The 23717-nt window shown below is 39.0% G+C and overlaps 1 protein-coding gene across 3 annotated transcripts in view; it reads right to left on the bottom strand.

Moving 5' to 3' along the window:
* STAG1 (STAG1 cohesin complex component) overlaps positions 1-23717 on the bottom strand; it is a 182561-nt gene that overhangs the window by 126944 nt on the left and 31900 nt on the right. For 2 of the 3 annotated variants that reach the window (XM_062606574.1, XM_062606575.1), the window contains exons 2-3: positions 13679-13813; positions 6969-7071 (exon numbers count right to left, since the gene is read on the bottom strand). In XM_062606574.1, the coding sequence (XP_062462558.1) occupies positions 6969-7071; positions 13679-13707 (132 nt within the window). In that variant the 5' untranslated portion in view covers positions 13708-13813. Of the gene's footprint in view, positions 1-6968; positions 7072-13678; positions 13814-23717 lie in introns of those variants that run through there. The other variant, XM_062606576.1, reaches the window with a different exon arrangement.

A 23717-nucleotide genomic window follows, 5' to 3' on the forward strand; every position in this document is an offset into this window, starting at 1 on the left:
TAGGACTAATTGATCTCTGAGATCCCTTCCAACCTCATGCTCTGCAGTTCTATCCCAAGATGGAGACATCCAACACCACTGAAGCAAGTGAAGAAAAAGCATGGACTGGTACATCACTAGAAATGCAAGAGGACCCCTTCCTGATACAGAGTATCTGCAGTATATCTGCAGAGGCAGTGTGCTCTTGGAAGTGGAAACAACAGTAATGTCTCTTTGGGATGCAGGGCTACCTCTGTCTGGCATCCTCAATGCCTAACACAATCTTTAGATTCATAGCTTGACTTTGCAGCTCCACTTCCAGCTGTCCAGAATATTTGTCTTTCATAAAGAAAGGGTTTGCACTGAGCTAAAGGATCACTCTTGACAGTGAATGCTGGAAGTTTCCAGGAACATTGCTATAAGTGGTACTGCTGCTTTAAGGCTTAAACTAAGGCAAACAAAATACTTATCTTGCCTGTAGTTAAGCCAAGATGATGGCAGTTCAGAATTTTGAAATAAATTAGCTACGTAATACTTTTGCTTTCATGCCTTTAAAATGATTGGGAAGGGAAAAAAAAGCAACCCACATTTGTAAGATCAAGTAATACAGTGAAAGTTGATTCATTACACTAACAAAGAAAAAAAAAGTGAAAGTGGCTTGACATTTTCTATTAACATTCCCCAGAGTGATCCAACACACTTCATGAAGAAATAAAGACAGTAAAAGTGTTACAGGTCAGTAACTCCATCTAACCTGCCACCTTAAATGATGACCTCTACGTGTGCATTCATACTGTAAGTTATTTAAAGCAGTACCTATTTCTCAAGATAGCTGGAAGAACCTTTTTAACCTTCCACTTGAGTAAAACTGAAGAACTTGCCTCTCCACAGCACCATCCTCCTGAGAGGCCTCTGCACTACAACCTCCTGTTAAGTGAAAAAGTGGTAATGTCTGAGCTCCTTCTGAATTAATCCTGATTAAAAACAGAAGGCTACTGCACACTTTGTAACATCATCATGGTTATCTTGGAAGTTTTGGGATTCAAATGGTCAGTCTTTTAGACTTTATTCATCTAGAAACAAACAAGGTGCTCTCTATGAAAAGCCTCATGCCACAGATAAAGACAGATGCAGGTCCCCTAGCATCCCGTGCATACAGAGCTGCTTCAGCTATAACACATGCAGTTTAGAACAAAACAAAAAGCAGAGGCAGTGCTGAGGCATGCCTCTTTTTTTAAATTCTCATGTAAAAACCTAGCAGGAGTTCTAAAAGTTATCTTAAAGAATCAGGATTCTGCTATAAATGCCTGAATCACTTCGATTCTTCTAGCTAAGAGAATTGCTATCAAAACCAGATTATTTACATAGAAAAATGAAGAATAATTAGATTGCCAAAAATACAAGGACCATCCCATCAAAAGCTTAAACCAAAGCCTTCTAATGCCATTCGGATTTCTCCACCAGGAAGCTTCAAGCGGTGGGATAGAAAAGTATCCACATACTGGCTGTTATGTGCACCGCATTTCCACAGAGCTACAGAAAGACAGTCACTTCAGTTTTAAGGGATACACCTAAAATACCATGCAATCAAAACAGGACAATGATGTAAGTCACATCAAACTACAAACTTTGACTACTATGAAAATAAATTCTTCCAAGAGGATTCCTTCCTACTGTTCACTAGGACGTGTATGATTTGGAACCAGAAGGAAAACTCAATCCCCAGCAGTACCTAACATTCATGCTACAAGACCGAATACGGCTAAGAGTCCTCTGCAAAGTCGAAATACCACATATGAATGCAGAGATAAGGCACTGTGGTCTGTCATCTCCATACAAAAAAAAAAAACAAACCCAAAAGGACCTGAAAGCAAAACTGTACAGTCTGCACAGGGGATAAAAGGACTGCAAGTGCCTTGTTCCACCTTGCCTTAATAGAAGAATCTGAGGAGCTGGAGAAAGGCATGCTGGGGCCCTGGTTATGGGATGAGAGAGTCACCAGCAGAGATCACAGAATTGCCACCTTTGGAACAGAAAGACTGGTATTTCTTCTTGTCCTCTGAACCAAATAGACTAATCTGTACTCCTACCTCAAAGCTGAAATACAGCCAGGAGATCTCTCTCTCTCTCTCCCTCAACATCTGACAGCTGAGGCTTAAGCCATGCTGTCCTGAGCCCCTAGGAAGGTAAGGCCAGATAGGTCAAAATAAAGCATGCCAATAACATTGAACAGAAAGTGTTGATCCAAGAAAGGAGACAAAAAAGGATAGACAAATAACTGAACTGAGCCTGAGCTCACTAATGTGAAAGCTACACCACATCATAAGCCCTTGGGCTTTCAAACCCCCTATCTACAACAGGAGAGCAGTCCATACCCACGTGTTTCAATAATGCAGAAGACAGAAAAGGCATTTTTGGCCAGTGTTACTCAGCAGCTTCAACCAGAGGACTATTATAGGTCACTCATTAAATACACCCCACACAATTCCCTAAATATATAGTCAGATGGTATGCTTACATGTATTTAAGCAATACTGCGTGCAACAAAATATCCCACTGTTGGCTAGTCATTCCACAGGCATCTGGTCTACAAGACTCAGCATTCAGAAGCACATGGGCAAGGGGGAGGCCAGCCTCAGCCACTGTCAATGCTAGGAAAGGACATGGTGCAACTCCTGCTAAATTCACAGCAAGGCTTGGTGAATTCAGGACAACCAGGTTAGATTGTGAGAGTTATCCTGAATGACCAATGCACTGGATCTCTTAGTAAGTTGATGGCATAATCTACCCAGTCAAGTACTCATTAGAATAGTCCCTTATAGAAGTGGAGGGGCAACTTGGAAACAGTGTTTTCAGGAAGGGAAAGCTCCCCAGAACATTAAGATTCTCTATGAACTGAAGAGATTGTACAAATGGCAAACCCTCAAATGTGGACCATTTCTGTACAAAAGTGTCAAATCTGCAAAGAAGAATGTCTTTCTTTGGAAAATAAGTCTGGAAAACCCTTTAGTAGTAGTCTATCTTTCTGATAAAATGTATCTATCATCCTGTAGATAAAATTTATCTATTTATTCTATAGATGAAATTTATCTATTTATTCACCTCATTAAATACCTACATATATTTGATGGAGTACATTGTGTGCAGCTCTGTAACAGAACCATGCAGCAAACCAAAACAGCACAGAACACTTTCAAAAGAAGACAGTATGTTTATGGCAGATGTGTGACTGCAGTTGTGATGGCCTAAGGGCATAAGCAAATCAGCATTTGCAGGGAGAGATCAAATCTTATTAGACCATAATATTTTAGTTAGGAAAAAAAAAAACAACCAAACCCCCAAAAAACCCCCAAACCACAAGAAACAGTAGAACCTTTGGGCAGAAAACCCTTTCTTTAGGTCTATAACAGAAATTAAAAACATCAAAGCTAAGTAGCAGTTGAGAATAACAGCTCTGAATTTAACTAAACATTTTAATCTGTGTCATATCTGAGAATAAAGGTATGTGGTACCTGTGGAGGAAACAAAAAAATTATGTTAGCATATGGAAGAGTGGGGAGGGGAAAAAACATCAGAGCTGCACCTCCTGTAAGAAAGAGATAATTCACCTAAGGAAAGTGAATGAGTTAGCAGCATGAATGGGAGAACTATGTGGAGGAGGATAGAAAGCGAAATACAATGTTTGCAAAACCAATACCTCAATTACTAAGTCCAAGTCTTCACATCAAATTACACTATAAATTGCCTAGATTAGACTTTCCAAGGTGTTTGCATTTCTATTCAAGGATATTAAGATGTTAAATGGCTCTTTCCTTTTGGCCAATTTTTGTAGATCCACCGTATTTATTCCTTTCTGTTGCTGCAATATCAATTACAAAGGCAGGATTTGATTGCATGCCCAAACATACATATATATATATATATATATATACACATATATCTCAAGTCATCCAAAAAACTGTAGTCAAATGACTGAATTTGTGGATCAGGGGAGAGCAATAGAAGCCATTTATGTTGACTTTAGAAAGGTTTTCAACAGTCTTCCACAATATTCTTGCATCCAAATTGGGAAGTTATGATCTGGATGGGTAGAAACACTGTTGAACTCTTGGGCTCAGAGCACAGCAGTTCATAGTAGATCATTCGCTACCCCAAAGCTGGCAATGAGGGAATATGACAGAAGTCTAACTGGAACATGTCCACTTTCCCATCTTTATCAGATAGCGGGGGGAGTGAGAGAATGTGCTCCCATCAAGAGTGCAGATGACACAACACTGGCAGAGAGACCACATCAGGGGCAAAACAGCTATCAACAGTCTGGAGGACTGGGCTATGTGCACACTCAAAATTCAACATGGACAAATGCAAAGACCTGCACCTGGCAGAGGAATAAAGCCCTGCACCAGTGCAGGCTGGAGAGTGGCTAGGAAGGGAACAGATCTGTGGAAAAGGATCTCGGGATCTTGAGGGACATGAAACTACCATGTACCTGAGCATCAAAGGCCAACAGCACCTCAGACTGTACAAAGAGAATACAGAAGAACAGCAAGGAAACTGATTATACCCTTTTACTTAGCGCTTCTTAGCCGATATCCGGAATACGTCCAGATCTAAACTGTGTCCAGTTTTAGCCCCCTCAGTGTGAGAGAGGTATTGATAAACTAGAACATGTTCAAGCAGAGGGGCTACCAACTTGGTCAGGGGGCTGGGAACACCCTTCTGTGGGGCTTTTTGTAACAGCAGATATTAAGTAGGAGGACAACTGACAGCAGTCACAAAGTGAAGACAGACAGGCTCTGATTGCTTACAAGGGAGAAACTGTTCACAAAATAAAATGAAACCGATTGCTAAGAGGGGATGTGCAGTCTCCAGCCTTGGTGGTTTTCAAGACCAGAGTAGAAAAGCCCCAAGCAATGTGGTTTGATCCTAAAGCAGGCCCTGCTCTGAGCAGGAGGCTGCAATGAGAACTCCTGAGGTCCCTCCCAGCCTGATTCCACGACTGACCATCACCATTTCTCTTCTCTGAAACTCTTCCAGTCCTAATATACCCATTCTTGAGAATTTGGAGCAGAGCTCAAGAGGGGAAGAGAAACTAGAATTGTGCAAAGTTTTCCAAATTTTGGCAATCCACACTTTCATAAAAGACACGGTATTTCTTTTAATTTTTATTCTCTATTCTCTTCCTTAGTTCTAAGATTGGATTTATCTTTTTTGACCCTTAATCAGCATTAAGATGATGTTTTCAAAGAATGATCTCGGATAACCCCAAGGGTCTTACTCCTTAGCATCAACAGTCAGCTCACAGCCCGTCATTTTATGTATGAAGTAATGGCCACTTCCTCTGAATATTAATCAATGTTCATACAATCATGTATACATTTAACGAGCCTGGAGTTGTTCTAAGCATAGTAAGCAATTGCTCCTGTAGAAACTTGATAGCAGGACCAGTAAAGTGCTTCAGAGAATACTTTCACAGGACCTTCTAATAAGCTCAAACAGAGGGAAACACCTTTTTTAACTTTCACCTTTCCCTTCCAGTTAAAGTGTGGTGGGTACAAAATATCACTAGCGTTGCTTTAACGTAAATTCTTCTACTCTGAAAACCTCCTGGCGTAGCAGTCAGGTTGCACCATCCTCTGTTTTGGGCTTTTTTTATTAAATCTGCAAAACCTCATAGATTTAATAATGAGATATTCTTAAGATAATTACTGGTTTTGCCCTTTGCTTACAAGCTATATAAGGAGTGACCAGTTCACTTTACAAGCTTCTTTAAAATCTCCCGTAAAGAAGATCCACATTTGTGAGCAAATCTGTCTGTATGATGAACATATGCCACCACAGGAAACTGTTCAAAAGCTTTCAAAAGAGAAGACAACGTGCCCAGAAAAGACGAGGATTTAAAATGCTGGTTCCCAAAGTATGTCCAGAAAATGTGATGTAAATTGAAAACCAGTACTAAGGAGGAGTTTACACCAGCCTGGCCAGCATGCTTCAGAGGAACACACTGTCCTGTCCATTTTTACAGCCTCACTAGCCCATGCTTAATGAGTTAGACTTAGGGTGGAACGTCTTGGGCAGGGGATTTCAATCTTCTAGTGCTACATATATAGCACATTCATACTGGGGATGTACACATAGACACTACAAGGAGAATCAAAACCATTAATAACAAACACACAGAAGTTCCCACCAAAAATCTTATTCCACAGTGTGTACTTCAAGTGGTACAATCACAATAGCTACATCTTATGACCTCGAAGACCTAAAATGACAACATGACACAAAACTTTTTCTGTAGTTTCCAATAAATTGTCTGTTTTATAAAACAAAAATAAAAGGGAAAGCCTTCTTAAATACTCCATCTAACAGAGAATTGTTTCTGTATGGTCCCATTTATGGGCCAGCAATAGGCTAAGACTAATGAAGAATAGCAGATAGCAGTATTATCTGCTGTGCTATGCTGAAGAATAGGTTGAAGCTCCCAATCCATAAATAGGACAGAGTGTATGTCAATTACATCAATTTTTAAACTGTTTTAATAGACCTTCTGAGGCATTTATAGTTAATACTATGCTGCAACTCTTCCATTCACAATAAGAGATTATCGGTTACTAGAAGGATGGTTCAAACGTCATTTGTCACTTAAAATCCACTGCACTTTCAAAACAGACAGCAGTCGTACGTACTGAGATTACTCTCTTGTCTGGAAGAATGTTGTAATATGACAATAATAACAAAATAGCAGTGTTCACGTAAGTAGCTAGCAAAAGAAAAAGTAACAGCTATTATGAGCTCACTTTATGTCCCTTTTTAAACACTCCAAACATTGTGTATCAATCTGATAAATATTTCATACTACAAGTCTTCATAAAGTTTGACATAGGGCTCATTAAAAGCCTATTTATGTGACCACAAGATGATTAGATGAAAAACAGTTTGCAGTCAATTTTAAATAGATGCATAACGAAACAAAACTAAATTACACATACTGGAGGCCTGCCAGGACGGCCCCTTTTTCTTTTTCCTTTGACTTCTGCTTCTTCAAGCTCACTGCCAGCATCTGAATGTGCAGTAGTTTCATTTGTAGAATCCCTAAGGGGGAAAAAACACTAGATAAATTAAAATGATTTGAAATCAACAAGTAATCTATAACTGACTGATTAAATATTTAGTCCTAAGCCAGGAAAAAAAACCCAAAAGTCAGTATTAAAAGGCTTGCCACATTTATTCTGCAAATGAAGGAACTAAGCATTGTTATCCCTGGCAAAAAGCCTTACCTTTTTATAAGACAGAATGTCATTTTTATAGACTAGAAGTTATTTAAATTAACAACTTCTTTTGAAGCCATATTACACTTAAAAAACTGGCTATATTAAACAGCACATTCTCAACATATACAACCCACAATGTATTCACTTAGTATCAACTTTCTTTTACCCTTATTAACCACTTCCAAACTGCTTTCACGGTCATGAGAGAGCAAACTGTAGTCCAATCCAGCTATCACATCATTAGAACAATTACACACGTTCCCACTCAGATTACACCAGGTTTTAGTCACACTCAAAAACAATGGTATCAAGCAGCTGTTAAGAAAGAGAGGGTTAATGCTGAGCAGAGGCACAAACCAAAAAACTCACTTTGGTCTGAAGACATTTGTGTTTCTTGCAGCTAGAAAAATGTTCTCACTTATACAACAATAAAGCCTTGACATTGCTCAATGACTGTAGCAAAGCAGCCCACAGTACCACTTGTCAATCATTTCTGTTTTAACACCATCCTAAGCAGGGAAAAAAGCATCCCAATTTCCACCACCCACTCCCCCCAGGGCAGGTGCACAGGTACTTCTCTGCTTCCAAAACAGACCTGGCTGCTTGAAGAAACTCAGTTTCTAAGTGATCTTCTGAGGCATTAGATTTTGCCCAAGAACCCACAACCAAAACCGTACCTGTTAATGATGTGCTTTATATTTAGTTTGCAAGACCACAGTGCATGAGGTCTCTCTAAATGGTAAAAGTAACTGTAATAATGTCCCAGATTACTCCAAGATGGATGGGTCAAGTCTAGCTCTAATCAGAGATTTCTTTAAATCAAACATAATTTACTTGAAGTGAAAGGAGTTAAACTGCTATAAAATTTATGCAAGGGAAAGGTGAAAATCAGACCTATTGCATTACTTTATACAGAGTCAAATACAAAAGGCAGCATTAGTTATTTGATTTACAGAAACGGAAAAGCTCCTGCAAGACAAGATCCACACTGATCTTCCACACTGTTTATTGTTTGGGGTTTGGTTTTGTTTGTTTGGGATTTTTGATTTTATTTCATAAAACAGGAATCCTTCACAAATTTGCTCAAGGCTATTTACAATGTCTAAAGATACAAACATCACTGTATCGGAATCAAGAATGTTCTGATACTTCTCTTTGCTGAAATTAACCAAAAGGACAAGGAACTTTTGGAACAAGTCTCAGGGAACTGGAGCACCTCCCGTATGAAGATAGGCTGAGAAAGTTGGGGCTGTTCAGCCTGGAGAAGAGGAGGCTGTGTGGAGACCTCACAGCAGCCTTCCAGTATCTGAAGGGGGCTATAAGGATGCTGGAGAGGGACTCTTCATTAGGGACTGTAATGATAGGACAAGGGGTAATGGGTTAAAACTTAAACAGGGGAAGTTTAGATTGGATATAAGTTCTTTACTCTAAGGATGGTGAAGCACTGGAATGGGTTGCCCAGGGAAGTTGTGAATGCTCCATCCCTGGCAGTGTTCAAGGCCAGGCTGCACAGAGCCTTGGGTGACATGATTTAGTGTGAGGTGTCCCTGCCCACGGCAGGGGGGTTGGAACTTGATGATCTTAAGGTCCTTTCCAACCCTAACCATTCTGTGATTCTAATTACTGTATTGTTCTGCATTTGCTCTACCTCAATTAATTCTGCAGAACTATCATGAATTTCTAATATTAAGACATTATTTTCCAACTTGCAAGCACAAAGGGGGCATACAGAATCCTCTACAAAAGCTAGAATGCAGTAGAACATAAATAAATCTCCTTTTCTGAAAGCAACTTCAATGGATTATCTCTAAATACTATAAACACCCTAGAAAACCAGGCATCTAGATTAAAAACCAGTATTCAAGTACATCTGAATTCCTAAATTATACGCTTGCAAACCAGTATCTCCACAAAATACCGAAAATGCAGCTTTGTTGTCATAAAAATCAAAGCCAAGCAGCTTTTCTGCTTCATAAAGTATGAAATTTACAAAACTCAATATCAGGCTATTAATTAAAATAAACAGTCAAAAGCCTAAAACCAAATCAAAGATAGCCCACACTAGTGAAAAGCAATGCAATGAATACAGCTGAACACAGCGTCTATGCGAATGGATGTAGCCAGCCTTTTCTCAAAGGCCAGCCATTACATTGCAACTCCATCTGACTAAAATGCATATTGCTTCACAACGTTATTTTTTTATTTAAATAACTCGAATACAGAAGGGAGGAACCCCATGAAAACATCTGCTGCTTTCTATTGCTGTAGAGGAATTAAAGCTGTTCTCTCTTGCTCTTTTTAATAAAAATAAGCTTCTCTCTGCTCTACACAGATCCTTGCTGGAAAAAATTTAGGCATGGTGCGGTCTAAGCAATACCCCCCTTTGTGGGGAAATGCTGGAGCTGTGTTAGCTTACAAAACCGCACCCTTAATATCATCGGGATAAAGATTTTTCTCTATTAAAACCAGATTCAGCAGTCCTCCTAGGCAAATGGCTCAGACACTTCCCTTGAAACACTAAAGCTATATAAATAAATTAAACTGTACTACTATTTTGCAAGCATCCAGTCCGCAGAGAACTTGATTTCGCTACAGCCTCTATACACATCTAGCAAAACCTACTGAGGTTTGTGTATTTAGTTCTGGGAACCTCAATTGCTTTGGAACACTGCATGTGGAAGGAACAGTTTAATTATTAACCACCTTCTCCTCTTTGTCTTAAAGAGACTGTTGTCTTAAACCCAATAACCATGCTTCCTTAATATTTTTCTGCTAAAACTTCTCTGGTTTGCTGGAAGCCTTTTGAGAAAGGCTCAGTAAACAAGTATTAATTAAGGATGAGATTCATCTAATTTAAATTTGACACATACTCAATGCAGAAAACAGAAAACCTTAAGGTGCAGCACAACTCATACTAAGGTCAGTGTCCAAAACTGGTCAGGTGGTTTATGTTTTATAAATCTCCTTTTCTCTCCATTGATGGTAAGGTCATCTAGACAAGCAGCTCAAATATACATTTAAAATTAAACAAGATGAATCTCCCCCAAACAATATGTGAGACAGAAGAGATGTCTTTCTGACAAAGAGTGTCAGTATGTAAGGAGTACAGGGAAAACATCAGACAGTAATTTTCCTTTAATCTTCACACTATTTGGAGTAGGGAGTCCAGGATCAAAGACAACCGACAGTCCTTGGCTGATTTAACATTAGAATAAATATCACTTCAAACAGCAGGGAATTCTATCTGAATCACTTCCATCGCAGCCTTGGGACACAGTGTTTCTTGCTTCTGTCAAAGCCTTACAGTTGCTCTGGGTACACACACACATATGACCCTTTCCTTATTTCTGAACTCAGAGGAGGAGTACAGAACATCTTAACTACCTGCAGTGCTGTCAGGTTTTTAACACTCACTGAGAAGAGCATCTGGCCAGCATCCATCTCCCTCACTCCTGTACTCATCTTGCAGAACTGCTAGGAAGTAATTTATCAGGTGGCAGTCATCCACATCTTAATAGACCAGAATTACCCTATCCTTATTTTATGTGTGTGTGACTAGTCACCTGAGGGGAAAAACTTAGCCTTAGACACAATTTATCTTTCCTGAAGCTGCTGGGAGGGGAAAACAATGCGGAGACCTGCCTCATCCAAGAAAAGGAGAGGTGGTGATGCTGAAGGTTAAATCTTTCCTCTCTTAAGACACCTTTGACATGATAGAGACATAAGAGAATTTGGCAGAGTGGGGGAGACACACAGGACTGGGGTGAGCAGTGTAAAGCATACAGGCAATAACCCCTTCCATGGGTTCAGATTTACTCTGCTTTTTTTTCTGGTTTCTTTGGTGGCTAAAGCACCCTAAAAAACTGGCAGTAACTCCAGAATCCCACCTAAAAACTCTGGATATTATTCCAAAGTTAGAATAACTAGCCATTGAAACCAATCATATTGTAATGAAGAATTAACAGATTACTGGGCAGCCATTTAACACAGCATGCTTCTGAGCAAATTCCCACCTCTGCAAAATAAAACAAGTTTGCCTTCCTTCTACTATTACACAAAGCCCTACCCATAGAGCTTATATCACCCCACCCCCCCCAAAAAAAACCACCCACACCAAAAACCTTGCTTCATGTATTAGTCTTTGTAAATAAAAATGCTTTTATAAGCTTTTATCGGTGTTGCTGAGGTGGCTCAGGGTTTGGGCAGAGATAAATTCAGTAATTGGTACCACCAGGTTCAGCCTTGTGAATAAAAAGCATTCATGAAGAAAACCGGCTAAATGCACATGAATCATGGATGAATCAGCTCTCATGGTTGATCTTCAGAATGTAGAGAGAAACATGCCTCACAGCAAATGTGAATCATCCCATTGAGAGAAGACTCATAACAGTCAGTCACCCAGGCCAAACACACCAGAGGATTTCTTCCCCTACGTCTGAAACACCAGTAAATGAAATCTTGCCTCCACTGCATTCTGAAGCCACTTCTATGAATCCAGAAAGTTCAATATTCCCTCAGTGAAGAAGAAATCGGAAGGGAATATTTTATATGGTCCTAAGAAAAGTACATTAATGTATCAATTTGACTTAAGGACCCTGTATTTAAAGCGGATAGGCAAAAAGATTAGAAAACATTATGAAAAAGTAGAAATAAGGCACCTGAATGGTACATTATATATAATAATCCTTCAAAGCTGCTTATTTAAGAACTAGAAACAAAACCTTGGCTTTCTCTGTGTGGAACCATATTGTGGCTTCCCAGATCTAAATGTGTGAAGCTTATACCCCTAAACCAAAGACTGCTTCAGATTTTTGCACCCTTGGCCAGACTCCTTTCTAATAGAAGTCTGGCTGCGACCTACTGAAACAGCAGTTACCACTTTATGTGATACCTTGTCCACACTAGACAATGTTTTGAGCTCTCAAGAAAGCCTGAGAATCTTTATGTGCAAATCCTGGTCGTTTTAATTTTGTAGCAAGAAAGATCTCACCTTGTTTATGAGCAAGCAAACTATACATATTATTGATGATGACATCTCACCAGCGCTACACACAGTGGCATTAAGTGATTCCCAGCTCTACTGGAAAACAGCAAGATAAATGTTTTCTTTCATTTTTTAATATTGCATAATATTGGTGGCTCACAAGCATCTTCTGATTAAAGAATGTGCCAACATCTTTAATGTCCCTCAGGTTTTTCAGCTGATGGGCAGAGTTACCATTTTTAACCTTAAACTCTACAGTATCTCGTTCACTTCTTACGGCCATCTAGCTTCTTGAACTCAGAACACGAATACCCCTTTCCTACCACTGCTGTGACAAAATCTCCCAGCTTTCTGCACATTTCACAAGCACACTCTCACCTCCTCAATGGGGCACATCCAGGAAAATTTGAACAGAGAACATTTTGTTCCACTATTACTCTCAAAGCAAACCAGAACTTCACTGCAGGCTGATGCTCCCCTATCAGTGCTAACCATCATCCCTGTCTTTAGCTATATGCTTACATACAGCAGAATGCATTTGTTTTTTAATGAAATTTAAAATTATAAGAAAAAATGGCAATACAGAGCGTGTTGTCACTAAAGTTAGACAAATAACTTTACAATTGTCCAAGCGTTCAGTTTCTCAAATAAAGGGATATAACATCTTAGTTTTGCAACACCACCTGACCTTGATAAACAGGGTCCCTTACACCCTGTCATTCCTATTTGCGTATGTCCAGTCCAAGCAAAAAACAGTACATACCAATGGTTTTGGTCTATATGCCCAGGTGGCAGCAGCAGGCTGGCCACAGGGTGGAATCTGCGCTAGACACAGGACACAGGGGTTCTGGATGCTTCCAACAGCCCCAGGACATGGCACAGCTGGATCAGTCAGTGGAGCTGATGGTGCCCCTCTGAGAACTACTGAATAAAGGGCTGAATGCTCTAGCTCCTCTCATTACAGACTTCCACTCTGTTCTTTAGAATAGTTCCCTTCATCCAGGCACAATGATGTTCCAATTTGTAGAAGCCACTCCTATTTCCCAGCAAGATCAAAACATGCTAGTGCCACTACTGGCTGTCTTCAATTGCAGAAGCCAAAAGCTTTTGGCACAATAAATACAGTCTGCAACTGGAATATACAAACATGGTCAATTATGACTAAAGCCCATACACATTTCTGAAATCTCACAACATTCAGAAGCATAGAAGTGGCAAAGATCTCATTTTACTTTTCAAACCAAGATAAATCTCCATGCATATACATAATACATTTTAGAGTAAGTATTTTATTTTTTAACACAGTTCAACAAAAGACACCTGGAAGAGCCACACTAATCTGCACTTCTCTCAAGGTTGTGCTTTATCTTCATGATCATCTTCCTGTTTACTTCAACCTTTTTAAAGCTTAAGATTTCAAATACAGAGAGAAGTGTATACTCACTGTAGTACTGGCAAATCTGAAGTAATCATTTTTGCACCACTCTTGAAAGTAAGAGCTACATAGAACTTCTTCTCAAAGTTATTGAGAGACAACTACTTGGAAACCTCTTTCATGAAAAGAATGTCAAAGTCCAGTCTGTAAAAAAGTGGAAAAAAAATCTGTTAGATGTGTTCCAAAGTAGTCATACATAGAATAAAAAAAACACGATAAACAAAAAAGGTCAATTTTGAAGTAGCATCACTATTAAACCATGTGAAATTCAGAATGGATGTTCCCCAGGACAGCTTAATCCTATTCTTGCTTTCAGTTTTTACAATTCTGTTTAGGCAACTTTACTTTTTTAATATTTTAATTGCAAAAAGTATTTTGCATTACCTCCCATGTTCATTTATGGTAACTCTAATGTAAAAACAGAAGCAAAATGCTGAGAAAATTTAAATGAGATAAATATATAAGCCTAAACAGTCAGAGAATGCAATGATCTAGAATTTATTTTCAGTCATACAACAGACTAAACTTGCAAGACCAAAGCTTGGTTTCATGAGAAACAGCCTTTCCGAGTTTTGAATCCAGAAGACAAAAGGTCTGCATCTAAAATCACAGAGGCTTTAATAAAACAGGTAAAAAATAATACTGATGATAACATTTCCTTTAATGGAACTACACCTATTCAATCAGACTCACTGGCTCACAATTTTATGTGACTGAATTTCAGTCACAGAGTAGTCAGAAGCTGTGCAAATGTCTAACTGCAGTAGAAAGCATTCTAACCTGAAAGCAAAGCTGTAAGTTAAAATAATAATCTAGACTGCAACCATGGTACCACTACACCCACTAGCAACATCTCACCACCCAAAAGACTAATCAAGAGTTGACTAATGACAGCAAACATGACTTGACCATTAAATAATAGCACAATGTGACACATGCAATGATCTTTGATGCAATAAAACCTAGAGCTGCCATTACTTCCTTCCAGAAAATGCAAGTTCTGGAAAATCTAAAATGATTTGTTTCCTTCTCCCCTTTTACAGATCCTGGGGTAATACACACAGCTGCATGGAGGGAGCACTGCAGCTGAGCAATGGCAATGAATACCAAGGACTTAACTGCCTAATTTGAAAACAAGATATTTTAAATCTCTTTTAAATACTTAATTTCCCTCAATGGGCAGCATTTTTTTAATGTGCTCTAGTAGCTTTGCACAAGACACCAGGAAAATCAAGCCAGGAGGTAACATAACCTACAAATACAGTCTCTAAATAAAACTACACCAGTCTAACTGAAACAGTACAACATGTGAAGTACTATTTTCCATCCTACTATCTGCACATCAGTATTTACTTACCAAAACTATAACCATACAGCGTGAACAGACTTTTTTGCCACTGGTTATAACAGTCCCAATTAGACTCACAGATGCAAACAACCAGTTCTTCTAGGACTTATTTTGTGCTACCACACAAAAGTTTTACTTACAGTGTATATAAAAACAAATCCTCGATGAATTTAAAGTTTTCACTTTATACTGCCATCTCACTGGCCATTTTTTCTACTGTATCATTATCAAGCCACTTGGTAGCAAAACAAATGTTAACAAAAGATAAGTTTACTTAAAAGTATCACTCTGGCGTTAATGGTTTAAAGAGGGTCACTTTCCACAGCTGGTACACCAGGTTGGTGTAAAAGTTCTCCTGTTTCACTGTAAGACACAAGGTAGACTGAGTTCTTCATGAACAAAAAAAGTTATGTGACAGGCTATTTGAGCTATATTTCCATAACTGATTTCCATAACAGTATTTCTTCATTAGAGACACTGGTGATTACTCTATTTTGAAGGATGCAAAATTACTCTTAACATAGGAATGACATGCCCATTCAACAACATAAAGCACTCATTTCAGACACTTGAAAGACTTCATCATAAACAAAAGTAGCTAAATTAAATTTGAGATGATTTCCTATACCAAGTAAAAAAGGGAACATTCAGATCTCTGGAAAGGTTTACCACAAGTGGAACAATGTGCATTCTGATGGTCATAGAACACTAACACAATGTTTAGGTAAAACGTAAGAATAATATTTAATGAAATCCTGAACTAGAAGAAGAAAACTTTTGATCAAGCCTCTTCAAGTATTTTTTCCTCCTGCCATGACAACCAGATGTACACATTTTTGTAATACTTCCCTTTGTTTAAAGCAGAAGAAAAAGTTTTTCTTGTACACACACACACACATTCACATACCCTGCTGCATATGCTAACTAGACCTCAAAGCAAACCTATCCACTTTGGATCTTCAGATGACCTAATTCTAGTAGGATACGGGGCATTAATCTTACTTTTCAGAACAGCTTTTGAAATAAGATCAAGAAAACCTGAACCTGGCAGTGTTCAAGGCCAGGCTGGATGGGACTTGGAGCAACCTGGTCTAGTGGAAGGTGTCTCTGCCTGTGGCAGGGGGTTGGAACTGGATGAGCTTTCACGATTCTTTCAAACCAAACCATTCTATGATTCTGTGGTTCTCTAAGTCATGTGAGATATTTTCCATAGATGTTTAATGCATCCTACACAACTGTGATGCGAAATCTCTTTTTTTACCATTATTTTCTATTTTTGTTAACCTAGTTATCTTTCACAACTGTTGCGCTGTGCATGCTCAGATATAGTAACAAGTAGCATTCAACTACTCTAGGGAAGTACCTGCTCAGAGAGGACTTACTTGAAAAGCAAAGTTCTGGCCTAAATAAAGTATGGAGTGAAGGGTATAAAAAGCCAGGAGGAGGACACTTAGAAGTGACTGAAAATCCAAGGAATCTGGACCTACAGCTTTGACATGGAGGTAACAGCATGACACCAACCTGACAGAGGGAACTGCAAGGTCATTTGCTATTTTCTCATAGTCCCAGTGCTAAACAGGAAACTGCAAAATAGCGCTGGGAAAAAAAAAACCATCTGTATGTGGTTAGGTCCAGGCTGGACCACCTAGAAGATGACAAAGTTGCCCTTCTACTGTCTTGTGTTAATAAAGGCACTTAACAAGGGTTAAGCTGAAGAGTGCTAAAATACAAGAACTGTCAATACTGATGAGCCAGAAAATGAACAGCTCAGAGCCAAAGGCACAAAAAGAAACAGCACAATCCTGCACACAATTCCTGGTTTGGAAATAAAATAAGACACTATAGTGACTAATGGAAATCTGTATGTGCTTGCAACAGTGTTCTCAATTCAGTCGTGCAATTAAATTAAATTTGACAACTGTGGAAAAATCACTGGTCCTTATGGAATACACAAATGTGAGCCTTCACATTTTTCTTCCAGTTTTAATAAAAGAAATACCTGTTTCTTAAAGAGAACATTCTTATAAACAGGAAAACCAAACTCTCCTCCTTTCTGTCATGTTCAGCCTGAGATAAAGCCATTGATAAAAAACCTTGAAAGCTTGAGACAGATTCCTATTTTGCCACCTTTACCCTGGATAAGAGAAAAGTAGGGGGAGGAAACCTTTCTTCAGCATTTTGGCTTATTTAAACCATAATAAACACAATATACTTGAACAAGTCCTTCAACTTGCAGTCAACTGCTTCTATTTTAGGAGTTTAAAAACAGAAATCTGATGTTTTCATTCGATCCCAATGTTAATGACCTTAGCATGACTGCAGCTTTTTAAGCCTGCACATCTGTATTTCAAGATGACATATATTTATGCTAGCATAGTTAAAAATGACCAAAAGAAGAATACAAAGCGGGCAATGGAAGACACCACTCAGTTGACACATGCAGTGGGAAAACAAGTAAATATTTCTTTTTTTTTGCTCTTTTTTCCTTAACCTGCAAAACAATCAGGGCAGATATAATGACTTGTATAAAACTGCTTCTTTAAAAACAAAGCCTTTCCAAGTAAGTTGCCAGTTTTACGAAACTTTTTCTTGAATAAGTATCTCATAATGAGTTTAGCTTCAAGAAAAGCTCTACAATTTTATAACAACGAATCCAATTACGCATTCCATCAATATTTTCTCTATTTCTACTAACATGAAAAGCTCCCTATATTTTTTGTAACCTTTAGATTGTTTATTTGCCTCTCTGGTGCTGAAGTAATTCACCCATTTGAGCCAAACAACAAACAAATGAAAAGACTGACATAAGCCCTAAAACCTCACAGAGTTGGTGCAAGCAACCACCTGGTAGCAACAAGCAAATAGAGGTCAACTAACCTTATTATAAACTACGCACCTTGTAAACCTACACTTTAAAAAGCTCAAACCAAAACTTAAAATGGAACAAACAAAACCAAGCAAAAAAACCTACTAAATTTAGCAGTAAGCACTATTAATTCCATTGCCTAGAAGATATAGAAAGTAAAAGATAACTGGTAGTTGACTGACTCCCAGTTCAAGATCCTTTCCTTGTTGACCAAGTAACCTTTTCCCATATAGAGTGCAAAATCTATTCAAACAATGCCTCACACTAACAGCTACAACTTCTGCTCTGTAATTGGTAATGCCTGTGTGCCATAACTTCATTTTCCACTTAAAATTACTTTGCTTTCTCCCTTGGTACTCCATGCTATGTCTTTTCTTGCAAGTTGAAAAAAGATAAAGCAGTATATTTCTCCATCCCATCATGGCTCAAAGGAAATTTGAGAACTACAAACATCGTGCTGTGTATATATATATATAAATATATTGCACATCATCACATTTTAGCATTTAGAACAATATTGAAAGTCAAAGTGATAGAAAAACTAACATTAAGAATTAGTGAGTTCCTTCAAGACTTAAAAGTACATAGCAGGCTCTGCTGATACGTGATATATGTTTTTAATCCAGTCTAACCACGACAAAAGGAAGTAATATTAGGAACAACCAGGTTAGCATAGCATGGCAATGCTGCATTGGCTACATCCTTCAAATCATACCCAACATATTATTATTACTGCACATCCCTCACCCAGATGTGTATCTGCTGTTGCTGTTACCCACTTAATACCCAGTAGGACCTGCAGCTCCCAACCTGCAAAGGCACATCAAAAAAACCTGGGAGAGTTGATATATACACCGGATGTTTGTGTTGCTGTTCAGGTGGACCTGGACAAGCTGGAGCAATCGACAAACAGGAATCACAGCAAGTTCAATAAAGGGAACATTCCTGCACCTGGGGAGGAACAACCCCACGCACAGGTTTGGGTCCAGCCACCTGGAAAGCAGCTTTCCTGAGAAACCTAGCAGACAACCACTAGAACATAAGCCACCAATGCACCCTTGCTACAAAGCCTACAGCATGTCCTGGGCTGCTTTAGGCACAGTCCTGCCAGCACACTGAAGGGGGTGATCCTTCCCCTTTTCTTAGAGCTGATGAGACATACTTGGAGTGTTGTGTTCAGTGCTGGGCTCCCAGTACCAGAGAGACATGGGCATATGTTGTTTCGGAGTAAAGGGAGAATTCTGAACAGTGCGGCGTACGTTTTGGCTAGGGGTCTTTCAGAATGGAGTTACCAGAACAGCAAGCTGGACGCTTGGTTTTTCCTCAGAAAGTATCAATAGGAAATTAATACGTAAACAAAATAAAGGGCAGTGAGCTCATGGAGGTAATGTATGTAATACAAGAAAAATGTAAGGCAAAGAATAACAAAGCAAGACTGCATAAAAAATTAAAGCATTTAGTAGATGACCACTATCACTGATCAAAGCTTCTTCCCCCCCCCCAGTATTTCCAGACATGTTACACATACATGTGGGAACAAGAATTATGTTGTGACAACCCCTAGCTGTTCATTTAACCTTCCTTTCAACTTCAGTTGTCTCCTCAGATGCGCTCTACTGTTGCACCAACATGCAGAACTGACTCTACAGGCAAAACAGCTGCTGCTGCTTCCTCTGACCAAATACATTTAGCCTAGAAAGGTCCTAGCCAGTCAGCCAGAAAAATAATCTGAAGTCTCACTTTCTAGTGTACAATGTAATTCTGTGCTCTTCACAATTACGAATGCAAGACCTTCACACTGAAAGGTTATACAAATCACTTCTTGCAGAGCTGGGCATAAAACATTTAAATGACAAAAAACTCCAAGTCATACTACCTCATTTCTATTCTTAGTTTTCTGTCTCTAAAAATGTGTTTAGTGCCAAAACCAATCAGTTTTTCTCTATCTTCTGCTACTATTTCCAAAAGGTAGTAGCTAATTCCCACGCTGAGCACGTCTGTGCTGAGGCAATGACACCGAGATTACACAGGAAAGCCGATACAATCTTTTAACCATGGCTATAATAGCATAGCTGATTCAAATGTCACACATCGCTACGACAATTTTGTTTGATCATCTTCAGTGTTTACTTCAATCATTTTAAACTGTATTATCATACTGCTTTACTATAATGCCTAGCAAGGCTAATATCTAAAGATACTGATCAAATGCTTTGTGCAAAGATTGCCTGTAGATGTGGCTTGCTCAAAACCAGAAACTTTATGGTTTTCCATTTGTAATTATTTTAATTAAAAAAAAAACGATGGACTGAGCATGTAAAAACAAGCTTGCTTTCCCCTTGTTATTCTTACAGGCACTTCAGACATAACTGCTCCTCGCTCTGTGGACACCCAGTGAGACACTTGACCTGATTTTCTGCAGCACTAAGCATTGACAAATGTGACTGAGATCACTGGGGGCTATGGGCACTCCATCACTCATAAGGCAAGTAATTATGGACTTACTGCACAAGACTAAAAGTTAAGGCACTGAGTTCTAATGCCAGTCCACAATCTGGATAATTAAGGTCTAAATTAACAACTTGCTCCTTGCCATCTGTCTATTAGAATAACATCAGTGATCTACCAGCCTTCTACCTCACCTGCTTTAAACATAAAATGCACATAACAAAAAGGGCTCTAGAAAGCTAGGTTCTACTATCTTTAAACTGTGAGCATGAAGAGATGGATCCTCAAAGTCTTTTGGTTCTCTGCAGTTGTATTTCCAAGACTCAGAAGGAGTCTTGAGAAGATAAAGTCATTCATCTTTTTAAGACAATGCAAAAGCATTGAGAGTCACAAAAAAAAGCCCATGGGACAAAATTTTAAAGTCAAGAGAAATTTTGCCTGTCACAGAAACCCTGGCGTTATCCTCCAAAGACTGAGCAATCAATGAAAACTTGCAAAATACTGAATACCCACAGAATCATACGGTTTGGGTTAGAAGGGATCTTAAAGATTATCTGGTTCCAGCCCCCTGCCATGGCCTCCTCTGGATTCACTCCAACAGCTCCATGTCCCTCTTGTACTGTGGCCCCCAGAGCTGGCAGCAGGACTGCAGAGGGGTGTCTCACAAAAGCTGAGCAGAGGCAGCATAAGTGTTCACCATACTTAGCATAAACTTTTACAAGTTATCAAGACAACGAAATCCTTCCCTAAAAAAGAACCATCCTGTTCAGTTATTTCCTAGTAAAACAGCGTTAAACTTTCAAGGTTCTCCATAGTTAATTTTAGTGGGCCAAGCAAGGGTTCCAGAAGGCTCAGAAAGATCTGTGTGCAGAAAAGCAATAGGAGAGCACAGCTGGACACAGACAAGACTGAAGGGAGATGACTTGTTTTTCAATATGCAACAACTGCTGCAAAGGCAGGAGGAGGAGAATTAAACTCTTAGTCTGTCAGAACAGGAAAAGTAATGGGTTTAAACTGGAGGAAGGAAAACTCAGGTAAGGCACTGAGATAAAGTTGACAAGGACTAGTGAAGCACTCCAAGAGTTTGCTCAAACAAATGTCAAGTATCCACCACTGAAGATTTTTTTATTTTCCCAAATAGATGGGTCACACTTGTCAGGTGTAACAACAAGCAAAAGTCTGTGGTAGAACACAGACAAAGTTTCGGTAGTTCAGCCTGCTTTGGGTCTGAAAATATGGTGTAACTGTGCCTGCTGGAGGGGAAAGGGTGAGAACTAGATGAACTCTTGACATCCGTGCTTATCCCCCCATTTCTTCTAATGTTTCTAGGACTTTGCCCTCAATCAAATCCATGTGTGACAATAATTAAAATTAAATCCAGTTATTAAATTCACACTCCAGCACTTCAGCAAGTGACTGCTTGTTTCTGCAAAATAATCCACACCTAGAGGAAGGAAGGAATCCCTGTGCAGTCAAACACATTTAGATGGTCACACAGGCTTTGGATTTTCATCTCTGTACAGCACAAAGCACAGCAGGCCAAGAGCGTTCAGTCTGCAGGCATGCTAGAAGAAGCGTTAATAGATTTTTATGCTACCTCAGAAAAGTGTTTACTCATCTGTAATTTTCCTTGGCAGTGGACATCTGGTGTTCTATTATTCATTGCATCTGGAAAATTGCCAACAATAAAACCAATTTTCACAAAAAGAAGCAAAGCCTGACATGCAGAATGTTGGAATAAAGGGAAAAAACCTCTCAGAATGATTCAGGGGTTTGTTCTTTGGGCATTTGTTTCTTTGTTTTCTCTTCCTTTTTTTATCCCCTCATATGGGACATTGATGATAAAAGTCAAGAGGAACTGCAAAACATTTTGTCCAGATTATCGAAGAAAACTGCATTTTGAAGTTACACAGAAATTAAACACTCTGGGAAGTGACTAATTCTGATATCATATGAACTTGGGGGGGGGAATGTGCATAAAGGCTTTAGGAAAGTAAGGCCACTAAAGAACAACTTCTTTAAGTTCAAGCACCTGCTAACAGAAAGTATATTTAATTGTTAATATAGAGACTCTTGCATGTATCAAGTAGATGTAACTGTAGGACCACTCTAAAGCATAATAACCAATTTTCCTGACAGGCTCCTTTATTACCCTACCCTCAAAAGAATATGAAGGCATAATGGTTCTTCAGAAGAAGGCAGCATTGAAGGCCCATGTTAAAGCACTGCTGCCACTGAAAACTGCTCATTCAGAAACCCACGTGTCTTGGGCTCCAAGGTTTGGGAAGCAGCTGCACCAATTTCCTAATTGTTAGACTTGTCAAGATCCTTGTCCTTACAAAGATACCATGATCCAAGTCCCTCAAACAGCAAAGACTTCTGGACATCATCTAGGTGTGATGGGGGTATTGGAAGTCTCTACTCATACCTACTCCAGAGATAACTCTTACAAAGTTTTAGACCAGAAGAGTTTTTCAATGCTATCAGTCCACGAACTGGAAGACCTGTAAGAACCAGTTTTATCTAGTCCAGGGACTTGAGCAATGCTCATGAGGAAAAACCTATGGATTCCCATACTATTGCCCCTCTATTAAGAGGCCGGAGATTCACTTAAACCCTCAGTCTGATGAAGCTAATTGGCATCTGTTTCACTAAGGTTCCTTTTTCAGTCAAACACAATCTTTGTGTGTGCAATGGCTATGTGAGGGTTTTTTAAATTATTGAATCTCACATGTTTTGAGCTCCTTAGAAGAGAGGTTGCATTTAATAAAGGGATTAGAAAATATCCAGTAGGCATTACTCTAAGTAGCATATTGCTGTCTTTCTGCAGTAAGGCAATCTAAATACCCTTGCTTTTAGTAACCATTTTTAACTTGTACTATCATTAGGGATTCCACTGATGCTTTTCACTTAAACAGGAATAAATTCCAACAGGAATCACAAGAAAGCCGCTTTCCTTTCCCTGGTAACCCAAATAACTCTGTAAATCATAAAACCTAAAAATAAATGAATAAAACACACATGTGCCTTATCACAAAAGAACGTATTTTCTGACTTGATTCTTGACACTCCGCTGGAGTATCGGCAGAACACAGTAGTAGTGTACCACGGTGAGGGAGTAATTTACGTATTCTTCCTCTATCCATTAACCAAAGTACCTAAATTACAAATTCCTGGTAAGCTCCTAAAACGTATTTGTGCAAACTGAACAAGAGCCAAAAAAATTAGCAGAGACAGACAAAAACGATTAAGTTAGTCAATAAAGTCATTAGATAGAAATAAATATATCTGTATCTCTCAACTACAGAATCAAAGCCTAACTCCCAACCCCAGCAATTTCCTAAGAAAATACAACCCCATACCACCTATGTCTTGCACCACTACAA

Source organism: Pezoporus occidentalis, unplaced genomic scaffold, assembly GCF_034315485.1.
Source record: "Pezoporus occidentalis ecotype Australia unplaced genomic scaffold, CSIRO_AGI_Poc_V1 ctg97, whole genome shotgun sequence".
Taxonomy (NCBI): domain Eukaryota; kingdom Metazoa; phylum Chordata; class Aves; order Psittaciformes; family Psittacidae; genus Pezoporus; species Pezoporus occidentalis.